Consider the following 14,317-nt stretch of genomic DNA (forward strand, 5'->3'; position numbering starts at 1 on the left):
ACTATCTACCCTCCATGTCTGTGGTTTTGCTTGCTCTATACATTTCATGTACATAGAATTACACAATATGCAGTCCTCTGTGACTTCCTTCACAGCATAATGTTTTCAAGGTTCAAACATGTGATAGCATGTATCAGGACTTCATTATTTTTTTTTAAGATTTTATTTATTTATTAGAGAGATTGAGAGAGAGCACAAGTAGGCAGAGCAGCAGGCAGGGGCAGAGGGAGAAACAGACTCCCTGCTGAGCAGGGAGCCTGATGTGGGGCTCAATCCCAGGACCCTGGAATCATGACCAGAGCCTAAGGCAGACACTCAACTGACTGAGCCACCCAGGTGCCCCAGGACTTCATTCTTTTATTGCTGAACAACATTCCATGGCATTGATAGGCCATGTTTTATTTATCCATTTATTAGCTGATGGACATTTGGGTTGTTTCCGGGTTTGGGCTATTATGAATAGTGCCCCTATGAATATTCATGTACCTAAGAATAATTTTAAACTTAAGTAGTTCTTGCTTTATGGCGAGCATGCATCCAAAGAAAGTGGGTACAAAGCAAACTTCGGCAAAGCAAACTTTGCTTGTCAAAGATTGCCAACCATAAATTGTGTTTTCCCAGGGAAACGTCTCACAGCCTGATTTGGAAACAGAAAGAAAGCCTCTCCTAAAACCATTTAGTCCTTTAACAGATTCAAACACACACACTACTGCATGCCTACTAAATGTACCATGCTGTTTGTGGTGGATTAATAGTTTTGAAATATTAAACAATATTTTTCTGTGTATTTCTTTGTACCCCCTTCTTCTCTCCCCAGTCAGCTATTCCCTGTCTCAGGTAATGGATAACTGAGAAGAGGAGGAGAAGGGAGGGGAGGAGAAAGGGAGGGAAGGGGAAGGGGAGGGGTAGGGAAGGGAAGAGGAGAGTAAGGAGAGAGCAGAACAAAGTAATTGGGTTTTGGCCTTTGAATCTCAAAAGCCTGGTAATAAATTTGGGAACTTAAGTGATGAGTCAGATCAAAGCTTCCTGTCCCTCTGCCCCCCAACTAGATTAAGTTCTTCCAGAATTGAAGAAAAAGGAGTGCAGGAGGAAAAATGAGCCCAGGAGGGGAATATGAAAGAACTCTATGAAGGTTTGTGAGATCAGAGAGCACAGTAAAGGCACGCCTCTCTTTTCAGGTGGAGCCCATGAGAGGTTCCAAGATCTCAGAGTAGAAACGGTTGCCTGGTGTGCCTGGGGAGGGAGCCTAGACAGCTTCATAGTCTTCCTTTGGCTCCGTTTCACCTTCTGAGAAGGCAGAAGAGTGACCTGCTGCCGCCAAGAGCGGCTCTGAGATAAGCACAGGGTTTTAGCTCCACTGAGTGTCTCAAGACTGAGGGAAGCACAGGTTTTTTGTACATTCAGCACAGACACAAGGGGTGTTCTTTAGACCTGACTCGGAACAAGGGATGATGCAGCATAGACCTATGTGGACCAGTGACTAGGTCTGGCCCAGATTGGGAGACCTTATATTAGCATGGCTAAATACCAACCAAAGAGACCAGACACCTCCCCATCTCAACCCCATGTCCCCAGTGTCTTGCCATACATTAAGACCGCAGACTTTAAAAAAAAAAAAGACCACAGACATAGACTCAACAGTGGGGAAAAGAAAGGCAACTATAGCTGACCAACATTAATTGGTCAATTGGCAAATTGACCAATTGTCAGATAGGCAAAATTTTTAAAAAATAGGTAAAACTATAATTTACCAAGATTAGGTTTCTACTACTCAGAAAAATAGGGGCTCTTAAGTGACATGTAAGAAAAGTATATTTCTGAGTTAGTGGTCTAAGATTTGTACATGTGGGGTTTTTAAAAGAGTACTACTTCAATGATACCAGGAACATAGCTCCGACATTGTCAAAGTTCTTCTTATTCCCTGGATCATAAGATTTTATCTCTTTTCTAGAGGTGACCTACCTATTCTCCTTGGCCCCCAGAACTTTGATACCTTCCTGTCCTTGGATATGACCTCACCTCACTCTCCTCATTATATCAGGCCTGTCTTCCACACCCAGGACTTAATATAATGTTTGATACCTAATCGACTCTCAATAGATGGTTGAGTGAATTTTTCCTACAGAAACCCACAAGTGCCTAGATGTAGGTTTTTATTGCAGGATTGCTGGTAATAATACTAAATGACTCAAACTAAATGACCATCAACAGGGAAAGAGTTAAGTGATTTAGACTACTCTGTAATATGGAATAACGTGCCTAAGCAAAACAATCAGAAAGAAAATAAATCTTACCATTTATTTCAAAGTCAAGTTAGGTATTATTCTGAAATATATCCTGCCTTAGATAATCAATGCCTTTCTTTGCCTTCCTCTCCATATCACAGATAACTGGTTTGATGCTATCCTTTGAAAGACTCAAGTTCAAAACTCAAAATTCTCTACAGTCTAAGGCGTTCTTACAAGGGCCATGATTTAGAAAGATTGAAAGTAATTATCAGGATATTCATTGATTATCACCAATGATTCTGACCATGATCATCACTGACATTTACTGCATGCTCACGATGTCCCATGCCAACACTTCATAAGTGTTATTCATTTTGAATCTAATCACCTTGTGAAGTATTTTGATACCAACTTTACAGATTAGCATCAGGAACTGTGGCAGAGAAACCATAAAATAAACCTCAATGATTCTACCTCTTGGTGTTCACACCTTTGTGTAATTCCCTCCCCTAAGGGTGGGAGGGATTTGTCACTTGATTCTAACAGAATAAGGCAAATGTGGTAAGATATTGCTCCCAGGATTACTTCATCTTATGTAAGACAACTCTGTTCTGGCAGATTGGAGTCAGAGACTCTCCTTGAAGGTTGGATGAGGTAAGTAGCCATATTGGAGAAGCTCATGTGGGAAGGAATTTGGGAAGTCTCTAGAAACTGAGAGCTCACAGCCACCAAAAAGTAGGGGGACATCAGTCATACATCTAGCCATATAGCTTCAAGGAAATGAATTCTGCCAACAACCCGAAGGAGCAGATTCTTGGGAAGCAGATTCTCCCCCAGGCGAGCATCCACATAAAATCCAGCCTGGCTGACACCTGATGCAGCCTTGTGAGACCCTGAACAGATGATCCAGCTAAACTGTGCTAATCATGGAAATCGATGAGATAATCAGTGCATGCTGTTTTAAGTCACCAAGCTTGTGGTAATTTGTTATGCAGCAATAGAAAACAAACATAGGGAGGTTAAGTTTTTAATCCTAGATTTCCCCAGAGATTATGGGACAGGCTGTCTAATCCAGACCTGTTGACTCCCAAGTCCATGCTTATGGGCACCATACCCTCACCTGCTATCCCCAAGTGCTGCCTTCAAGACTGCGTGAGATCCCAACCTGCACTCCAAAACATGACTTAGCTGAGTTCCTCCAGTCACTCAAACCACAGGATCATCCGTGACCCAGATACCCCAGAGGATCCATCTTTTCACATATGCCAAATCTGCCTGATGCAGCAGCAATCATATGGGTCCATTTCGGGCCCTATTTGAGAAGTGTCAGAGCTCAGTGGCCCTGGAAGGACTTCCTCAACACGTGGGCTCCCATGCACATTCACTGCCCTCACGGTGCGGCTGGATGTGTGGACGCTTAGTTAGTTACTCAGTGAACTGGATGGCGGCAGGCAAATTGCAGCACTTTGCTTTCAATGATTTGCTGTTCAGTGGCATCAGTATAATACCTACCCGTGTCCTATTAATCAGATCATCTAGTCTTGAGCTCCCAGAATTCCCTGAGAATATCAGTGCATGAGAAATAATTATGACATTAGATATGGTGCTCTGCACTTCTATTACTGTCTGGTGAAGGCATTTGTAAACCACATGAATCAATTTACTACTACACTAAAGGCAAAATGTTATCTAAGAGATGGATGAAAATATCTCTCGTATATCATGGAGACCTAAGACTATAGTAGTTCACCCACCCAACATCACTGTATCAGTAACCACAACTTACAAATTTCTTCTTTACAGTAAGCTTTCATGAAAATATTTTCCTTATATCCTCCTATTAAGGTAGATGGAAAAAATCAATACAGAGATTGATTCTTTTGCAGGGATACAAAACGAAAAGGGAAATAAACACACGTATTCTACTCCGTCATGAGTCGTGTTGTAGTTGGAAGCATTTAAAGAAGCAAGTGTTAAAAATGATGACATTAAATAAGTGCATATTTTATGGTTTGTTTATTTACACATCTGTTAACTTATTTGTCACAGGTCTGCCAAGTTCAGAAATTTACTATGTACCTGGAAGGAATACAAAAGCAATAGAAATGCGATCTCTGTTTCCAGAGCCTTTTGATTATATGTATCTAAAAATAACCATACAAGTTAATTCACGGAGAGCCACTGAGACATGTCTAGCCATTCTTATACAAATATTTCATCAGTACACATGGACACAGAGAAAAGCCTGGAAGGAAGTGCATCACAATGTTAACTGGGTCACCCCAAGATGGTGAGATTATATATAATTTTTAAAAATTATTTGTATTTCTCAAATAAATATAGTCCTTAAAAATGAAAACAAAAAGTCTTTTAATTAGGTCTAACATTGACTAAACAGATTCACCAAATCCACCAAAACAATGATGCACACTCATCCTTCTTTGAGCCAAGAATCAATTAGGAGGAAATAAAGAACATTCACAATACCATATTCTTTCTTTTTGTCTTCTTAAAACAGTAATATCAGCAATGGCACTTAAGTATTCATTGTTTCCCCCTCAGCAGAAGCTCTGGCTTAGTTTTTTTTATTTTGTTTATGCTTTGACTAAAATTTCAAAGATTTTACAGCAGTGCATGCTCTGAAAGAATGGATTGTAACGCAGCGCCTTTGAACCTGAGTGTTGGAGGAAGGGTGTCTGGGACTGTGAGTTGAGGAAACATCTGGCAGCAGAATTCAGCCACCGACTGAGGGCACCCATTTGTAGCCCCATTAAATGCTGGGGAGGAAGTGGCCATGTTGAGCATAAATACAAAGTCCTCCATAAATGACTTTCTCTGCTGCCCATGTACCAAACAGCTAGAAGGATGTTCTGTACTCCCTGCAATACTCCCTAGAGAAATGGAAAGGGGTCTTTGACCTTTCCGCCTGCCTGCTCCCCTCCACACCGTCCCAAGCCATGCATGCTCACGCTGCCCGTGTTACCACGGGGCTAGCCTCTGGGAAGCAGGGTTGGCTGAAGCCCAGAGGGCTTTTTCACTGTGGGTGTAGGTGGAGTAAGAAAGGTTCTTTATGTTGACTTTCAGTAGGCTGAGCTCTCCATTCTTCAGATGACATACCATAGCAGGTGGTGAAGCCCCCAGAGGGATGAGTTTGCCACGCACAGTCCCACAGCTACACGCTCCATCGGGCAGGGATCATGTCTGCCTCATTCACTACTGGAGACCTGGCAGCTCAAACAGGACCTTGCATGCCACGGGGCCTCCACAGGTAGTAAGGAAGTGATGCACGGAAGGAGTGAAGGAATTCAAACTTTCCTTTGGCACTTTGGAAACCTCTCACCTGGATAAGAGTAACCTCCTAACTGATCTTGTCCTTCCTACTTTTGCCCCTCCACGGTCCATTCTCCACACAAGAGCCAGAATGATCTTTTTAGAAACAAATAAGGTTCTAAAATTAGATCATGGTGATGGCTGCACAACTCTGTAAATATACTAAAAATCACTGAATCGCATACTTCAGATGCATGAATTTTAGGTTGTGTAAATTTGATCTCAATAAGGTAATTAAAAAATTATCATTCCCCTACTTAAAACCCTCCACTGGTTCCCCCTATTTCACTTAGAATTCACCAGGTTTCTTATGTTGATCTGCAAAATCCTATCCCATGGGCTCTGGCTACCTCTCCTACCCTCTTCTCACACCAGCCATCACTTACCTCTCACTTGTCTCTGAACCTGCCTACCTTGCTCCTGCCTTAAGGCCTTGCCCATGCTCCTGGCTCTACCCACACTACTCTTCTCCATAATATTCTGAGTGGTGCCTCTTTGCATTCAGGTCTTCCCACTCTGGCCCATGCTATTGCCAATCACCAACCTTCAACTCTACTTTCTATCATATTGTTTTTATAGCACTTCTCACTCTCTGATAATTATCGTTATCATATTGTTCCTTTACTCAAAGACAAATTCTGTGAGGGAAGAAAATCTTTTTGTGGTTACCTCTGAAGGACGGCACCGACACGCAGTAGGTACTAACAAATGTCCGTTAAATGTGGACTACCTGGTTCCTGCACAGTTTATTCTGCCAAGCCTGTCCAGAAAAAACTAGTATCTACCTTAGTACAGCTTTACAAGAAAAATAATGTTTAAAAAAATTCTTATTGCTTTGGAATGATTATTTTTTATATGCATGGCAAAATTAGTTAGCTTCTGTCTGCAAACAGCTGTTCCCCAAATTTTCCACTATCACAAAGAAGTGTGAAGTGTGCAATTTTATAAATATAGTGTTAATATTCCACTATACAAGCTGTAATTATAATGCCCCTAAAGTTTCAAACATACCTACTTTGGGGGGCTTAGGAGCAGGGCTGGCAGTTCTTCTAGTCCAGACAATTACTAAAAGCAGCTGAATACTTAGAAAAACATGTAGACGTAAGAAGTTGTCCTCATTCTACTTTCCTTGTTTGAACTCTCGGAAAGCCATGATGATATTTGTAAAATATACACATTTACAAAAACATATACATATTTACAAAAAGTTTTCCTTTTACTACTACACTCTTGGTAGTTATCATTTCAGGAATGATGTAACTCAATCATAGTAACACCCTCTGAACCACTTCTAGTAACATCTAAGATTCACATAAGCTCGATCTCCTTCAGAGTACTTCCCCATGAATTCTCATTTGACCTTTGCAATAGCCTACGGCAAAGAAAAGTGTTATTACTAGTACTTTTTTGAGGAAACAAAAGTTCAAAGAATTAGAGAGACTTATGCAAGATCCCACTGTTAGGAGGGATTCTAGCCAAGGGTTTTTCTGACAAATCACTTGCCTTTTCTTCTTAAGGCCTCATCTGGGAAACTATAGCTGTTGCTACATATTATGTAATAAGAAGTATTAGCAATCAAAAGTGCTCCAGGGAATTAAGACATGGTAATATGAAGAGGGATTTATATTCAATTAAAACTGTTTACTTCATTTTAATAATCTGTATGTTCCTAAAAAGTCCTCAGCTTGGCCTTTACTGTCACAAATTACACACATACAATGTAACTCTTTGTTGTAGCCATACTGACTTATGGAAATAGCACTAATGTTTAAGCAATCTGTTTTGGATATTTTTTATTTTTGATATTTTTAATGACTGTGTTCCCACTGTTTACAAATGGTTTTATAAAGAATAGGTTGAACTTTCAAAGATTTTTCAGAAGGAAATAAGGTTTTAATAAGTAACACATTATATCAGAAAGTTATCTTTATACCAACATTTAAGAAGTGCTTGCTTACTTCCAAAGAGTTTTAAAAAATCATCAGTGTCAGAGATTTTGTAAGATTTTACATTCTACATGGAAACTCATGGATATTAAGTAATTGAGTCTTTTTTAAACCCACAGGATGTTTGCCATTTCTTTTCTAGTTCTTATTATGCATTAATTTCTCATAAGTCTTTGATATATCTGTCAAACTAATCTTTAAGGATTTCTCCTTAAGCTCTAAACACTTAGCATTCCCATCAAGACCGACACAGCTTCTCCAAAGCAATTCCAAAAACTAGTGTATCCTTACATAAATTTCTAAGTGTTTATCTTCTATAGATAACTCTTGGGCTGTTATTCCAGTTAGTTAAGAGTAAATTCTGATGTAAAAAATACTTTAGGGGAAACTGCAGCAATTTCTTCCTTGAGAGTTCTGTTGATTACTTGGGATGAGAAAATCCCTCAATCCGTTTAGTCACTATTCGCATGTTTTATTGCTATTCTTGGCAACCAACTGTCATTTTAAAACCAAGCAATAACCTAAGTAATTTCCATTTTCCTTTTTGCATATCCTTCTTTCCCAGTCCCCCTCTGTCCACACAGCTCCACCTCCTCCACCACTGAGAGACATTTCACTTTTTGTGAATTAAGAACGTTTCAGTTGCTCACTGCAATAATCCGTGTATCTATTCTTTGCCCTTAAAACGGAGTAACCCCTATGGGTATCATTAGTCCAATAACTTATTTTCATAAAGGACTTGAGGAGCTATTAGATCTCAAAGTGCCCGCTGAATCAAAGGTTTAATGGTGTTCTGCAATTTTTAGATTAAATATACTTTACTAAGAGCCAACTGCTTAAAAGTTTGGAACGTAATATATCATAGAGCTAATCTGCTGTTTCATCAGCCTATGAATCTGAATTAAGTCATCTCCTGGTTCTGTGGTATGAGCCACATAGACAGAGATAGACTGATTGATCTGCTCAGTAAATCATGAGATGCAGAAAACAAAATAAAACTCCAATACTCTGTTAGAAAACACATGTGATCTCAGTAAGTGACAACGTTCCCCCAGAACTGCTAAATTGTGCATATCAGCTAATAAACTTTAGTTTGAGCACCACCTAATGGCAGAGGATTTTTTTTTTAAAATCCTACTTTGCTTTCTGAGGCTTGCTCACCTTTGTATTTTATATTCATTTAGAAAATGTTCTGCTCTTTATTGAACTAAAGAGTTCTAAGTGTTCAGTTTTCTCAACAAGATTAAAGCCCTTTCCATGCCTACCTTGGAATGATAAACTGCCTTTTATAATGGGAAAATGCCCCAGTGAAATGAATATTCCAAAAAATTCTACTCCATCTTTAAATATTTAAATTTAGCCTCATAATTTAGTAATATGTTTTTAATTGAATCATTTTAATTATTTAAGTGTTCTCGAACTCTTCTGCACCGTATATCTTTATAATGACTTGTCACAAAGAAAACAGCTTATCTTCCTGAAAACATGGTACTTACTGGAACTAAGTAATTTAACATATCTAAATAGCTACTAAAACCAATTCTGAATGAGTAACGATAGGCACACTTTTAAACCATACACGTTCAGTTTTTTTTCAAGAGGTCCCTGCTTCAGCCTAAAGTTTGTTTCACTGTGTGATTCAACAAATAGGCAAAATATTTGGGACAGTAGAGAGCAAAACCAATGTTTTTAAAAAAAGTATTTATTATTTACACCACTGAAATAGTCCCGTAAGAACAATATACACCAAGTTTATTTGAAAGGTCAGATTCCTTTCAAATACAAGAACTGTATAAAGCAATACTGTCAAGACAAAACAGTGGTCACATTACATATCTGCAGGCGTAAGCATTGCGAATAATTTTTTTTTAATGTTATGGCTAAATATTTTCACTGAGACACAGTGTTTGCACTCAGACAAGATATAGGTGGAACAGAACAAAAACTTTTTGTTCATGCTTTCTAGGGCTAAACCAGTGAGATGTCCCCTTAAAAATGTATTCCTTTAATTGCTTTTATGACAATGGTTTTAGGCAGAAGTGCTTCTACTTAGCCACCAAAAAAATAACTTTTGTTCCTTAGTTTTTATTCTTCAGTCTTATGTTTTCTATTTCTCATACTATGAGACACACTTGTATCACAGCTGACATTTTCCAGTTTTACTCAAAGAACACAGACACACATATAGGCCAAGCTGAGACAGCTCAAAATTTAGAGATGTAAATAGTGCACAGTAAGAAGAGAAACTGTGTCTATGACAAAAGAATAAAAAATTCTTGGTGATTTTAAGCATACCAAACTAGATTCCTTACACACAAAATTTTTTTTGGTTTTAAAGGAAAAAGCAGTAGTTTCAAGACGGATCTGGTCTTAGATTTAGTCAGACAGTAACACAAGGAGACAAAAACACAAGACATAACTTGTTTCCAAAGCCACAAAATGACATTGCTGAGTATACATTTTTGTCGACTTGTGTGTGTGTGTGTGTGTGTGTGTGTGTGTGTGTGTGTGGAGGGCGTGGGGGACTCAGTATTCAATGCTGGAGAAAATATTTTTTAAGAGTAACAGTATATTCATATAGGGGAAAAAAGGATTTTTTAGCATATTGCTATGATCTTCAAAAAATATAAAATTAAATTTACAAAAAACTGGAAGACCAAGGATAAGCAGTCTGATATTCACTGCAGTGTCCAGCACTATCATAATGATTTCTAGCATAAAAGCAAGAAGTTCGTGATCTCAAGTATCCTCAATAACTGCCAGTACAACTTGTAACTACTGTCCTTGCTTCTTTGATAGATACCTGCAAGAAACAAAGATGTCTTAGCTGTATCATGATATATTCACAATAACAATCTAACTCTCCTCCCAAAAGCAATGGTTTATTTTAATAATAAAACTTCTCCAGATGAGTAATAATGGTTAGTAATCACTCATATCTGCTGATTGTTTTTATGTGCCAATCACTATTTTAAGTACAGGTATTAATTCATTCATCCTCACAACAGCTCTATGAAGAGCTTTCTTTTAGAACTTATTCCTATTTTACAAGCATGAAGAGGCTAAGCAATTTGCCCAAGTTCAACCAACTAGACAGTGGCAGAGCTGAGATTCAAAACAAGGCTCTGGAAACTGCACTCCCCTCCCTTTGTACTGCCTGACTTCCTAACGTGAAAGTGATCTATTAACAGTGTAATATCTTAAAAGAACCTCAAACTCATTTAAAGATCTTATTTTTCTTGACTAAAGATTTTCTTGACTAAAGGACTCTGATCTAGAGTGTAAAAATAAAAAGACATTTATTTACTAAGTAAACATTTTTTCCTTCATATTATTTTACAGGAATCTACCAATAAATTCAAATTTTTACATTTCTATTTCTCACATTTACAAATTACTATACTCAGTAGTATGGAGGGTGGGGAATGAGGTCTTAAAATCAGAAGACCTGGACATATTTTAATGGTGCAAAACTTGCTTACTTTGTGGCATTTATTAACTTCATGCCTTTGTTACATCATCAATAATCTGGAGATAAGGATAAAAATGCCTGCCTTACCTTCCTAATAGGATTATGAGAATCATCTAATAAGAAGCTATCTATCAGAGTGATCTGAAAAGCTAAACTGTTGTTATTACATGAATAGTTTCTTTTGTTGCTGTATTAATGCAAGCAGATCTTTAAAAATCAAATTCCAAAAACTGACTTGCAGTATACTATAATCCTGTCCACTTCCCCAGAGTTCCCTGCTTCAGAATCTTGATGTTCATATGCATGCTATAAGTAAATGTGTGCATATGTTTGTGCTTAGAAAAAAGACTAGAAGACCATACATCAAGACGGAAATGGTGCTTCTCTTTAGAAAGGAAAATCATTAAATAATTGTTTCAATACTGGATTAAAGTTTTGTAATTTTTCTGCTATATAAAAAGGTTACCTGTAGAGTGGTTTTAACAGGAAACTTTTTAGTGTGTTTTATTGTGACTTTATTTTATAGTATGAGAACAGGGACTACCTTCCCATATGATTCATAAAACAGTGACCTATCCTTGGGGCGCCTGGGTGGCTCAGTGGGTTAAAGCCTCTGCCTTCGGCTCAGGTCAAGATCCCAGGATCCTGGGATCGAGCCCCACATTGGGCTCTCTGCTCCACAGGGAGCCTGCCTCCTCCTCTCTCTCTGCCTGCCTCTCTGCCTAGTTGTGATTTCTCTCTGTCAAATAAATAAAATATTTAAAAACAAACAAAAAAACAAACAAAAAAACCAGTGACCTATCCAGTGTCAGAAAATAATTTATAAGTAGCAACACAAATGTATACCAGTCTCAAATTCTCTCCTTGAAGTATTAAAAGTCTTAAGAGATGCAGGTTTATGAACAAGGTAGAGATTAAGATGAAAGGGAAACAAACTTTTGGGAGAACAGTCACTGCATTAGAAAATAGTTTTATGGGGCGCCTGGGTGGCTCAGCGGGTTAAAGCCTCTGCCTTCAGCTCAGGTCATGATCCCAGGGTCCTGTGATCGAGCCCCGCGTCGGGCTCTCTGCTTAGCTGGGAGCCTGCTTCCTCCTCTCTCTCTCTCTGCCTGCCTCTCTGCCTACTTGTGATCTCTATCTGTCAAATAAATAAATCTTTAAAAAAAAAAAGGAAAATAGTTTTATAATTCACCCATCTTAAATAAAAGTCCAGAATTATGTGTATACCAGGGTCACCAGACAATGTTTTCATTCACTCCTGTGAAAAGAAAATGAATAAGCATTTAGCACTTACCTTTCCCAATATTTGTGATTTAGGTCCAAAAAGTCATCTAATTTTGCTATCTCCTTGAGGTACTGAGTTAACTTTAAAAGTTCTTTGTCTTTATCTCGATTTAGGTGCGCTTTCATAAAAGGCCTTATCTGTTAGAAAACAAACAGTCAACACTTCACATTGCAGTAAGGAAACTAGCACAAATCTACATTATTCTCTCATTCAAATTCAGTTAACAAGATGAAAATATTACTAAGGATGTCAGTACTAAAAATGACTTCTGCACTATCTCAGTGTAATAAACTAATAGTCCATGTACAATGTTTACAGTGCCCAGTTAAGAGCCCTTCTACTTCATGTACCTTATTGTTATCTTTGCAGTCTGAACCTGACAACACCAACTTTCTTCTAGCATTTGAGCCCTACGTGGCTTCTTACTTTACAAAACTGCTAGATTTTTTCCTCTTCTATCAACTCAGCTGCTTCTTACTAAATAAATACCTTAATTTATGTCACCCAGTTTATAAAAAGTTAACCCAAATAGAAGCGTGATCCAACAGGGGAGTGAGATAAATTTTAACAATAATGATCATCATTTCAGTATTTTTCTATAAAATTTTATATAGCTAATATGTCATACATTTATATAACATGTCCTCTCACATTTATCACATTATCATTAAAGTCTCCATAAAAATATTTTTTAATTATACAAGAGTTCTCCCATAAAAAGAAGTCTATTTTCCAAATTTTAAAGACTGATATATTTTATGATTAAAAGTATTCATTTCAAAAGCATGAAGGTCAGGATGGTAGAGCAGAGAATTGCAATTAGTAAGGGATATTAATACCTTGACTTGGGTGGTAATTACATGTATTATCTTCATAATGATTTGTTATAGACTTTTTTTCAAGATTTTATTTATTTTTCTGACAGAGAGAGAGAGATCACAAGTAGGCAGAGAAGCAGGCAGAGAGAGAAATGGGGAAGAAGGCTCTCTGCCAAGCAGAGAGCCCGATGGAGGGCTCAATCCCAGGACCTTGGGATCACAACCTGAGCCAAAGGCAGAGGCTTTAACCCACTGAGGTTAATTTAAGGTGCCCCTTAAATTATAAATTTTAAGCACTTTTCTTTATGTCACAGTTCAAATAGTTTTGCTTTTTCAGATATCAGCTCAAATATCTTTATAAAACTCAAGACAGCCTTCCAAAAGTTTTTAATTAATTTCAGATAAAATGATATTCTGGGATTTGCTTCAAAATATTAGAGAGGGAAGTAGGTAGCAAACTGAGCAAACATAATCATCTATGAATTAATAAGTTGTTTGAGCTGAATGATGCATAGGTAGGAGCTCCTTGCATAATTCCTATACAGTTCTATTTATAATTGATTTTTTTCATTTTATAAAAATTAATTTTTTATAATCACGCTCCTAAAACACACAAATAAGGACTGAATAAATCATACTTAGTGAGGTATTAATATATCCTTATTGTGATTTAGAGAAAATATAAACTGCCTATTAGTTATTAATTTACACAGTAACACTGAAAAACAGATGACATTTAATTCTGTCTCTGGTTGAGAACAATGAACCTAAAGAAGTCCATACCCTATCAAGAACAAGAAAAGTTTTAAGTATTTCTTATATACTTTTCTATTATTGGAAAAACACACCACTATTCTTCCACATGTTCTACTCCCATCAGAACAGCTTGGTGCCAGGGACCTCCACAGCTGTCAGTCAGCCAGGCTCCCATAACTTTAAGGGCACCAGAGTGAGTCTGTGCAGAAGCAAGCACTTGGACGAGATCCTGCTTCCAAACAGGGAGAGTGGGCAGTGCTGTTTCACAGCAGCAGCAATGAATGTGGGAGATCAAGAGAAGGTTCTCTTGAAGAATCAGAACCTGCTTAAGTCCTGGGGCTGGAAGTAAAGAGGCATGATATCATGATTTGTGAAATGAGTTTCTACATAATCTTGGGTAATATTATAATATTTCAAAGTATTCCTTCATTCAAATAAAAACTGTAAAGACAACAGGCTAACTTTTAAACTATTAAGATACA

The 14,317-nt window shown here is 37.8% G+C and overlaps 1 protein-coding gene across 3 annotated transcripts in view; it reads right to left on the reverse strand.

The window, feature by feature from the left end:
- The window catches only part of UBLCP1 (ubiquitin like domain containing CTD phosphatase 1), a 67,513-nt gene that overhangs the window by 38,736 nt on the left and 14,460 nt on the right, over positions 1-14,317 (reverse strand). For 2 of the 3 annotated variants that reach the window (XM_045998882.1, XM_045998883.1), the window contains exon 10: positions 12,271-12,398. In XM_045998882.1, the coding sequence (XP_045854838.1) occupies positions 12,271-12,398 (128 nt within the window). Of the gene's footprint in view, positions 1-9,239; positions 10,308-12,270; positions 12,399-14,317 lie in introns of those variants that run through there. The other variant, XM_045998884.1, reaches the window with a different exon arrangement.

Source organism: Meles meles, chromosome 3 (genome assembly GCF_922984935.1).
Source record: "Meles meles chromosome 3, mMelMel3.1 paternal haplotype, whole genome shotgun sequence".
Lineage (NCBI taxonomy): Eukaryota > Metazoa > Chordata > Mammalia > Carnivora > Mustelidae > Meles > Meles meles.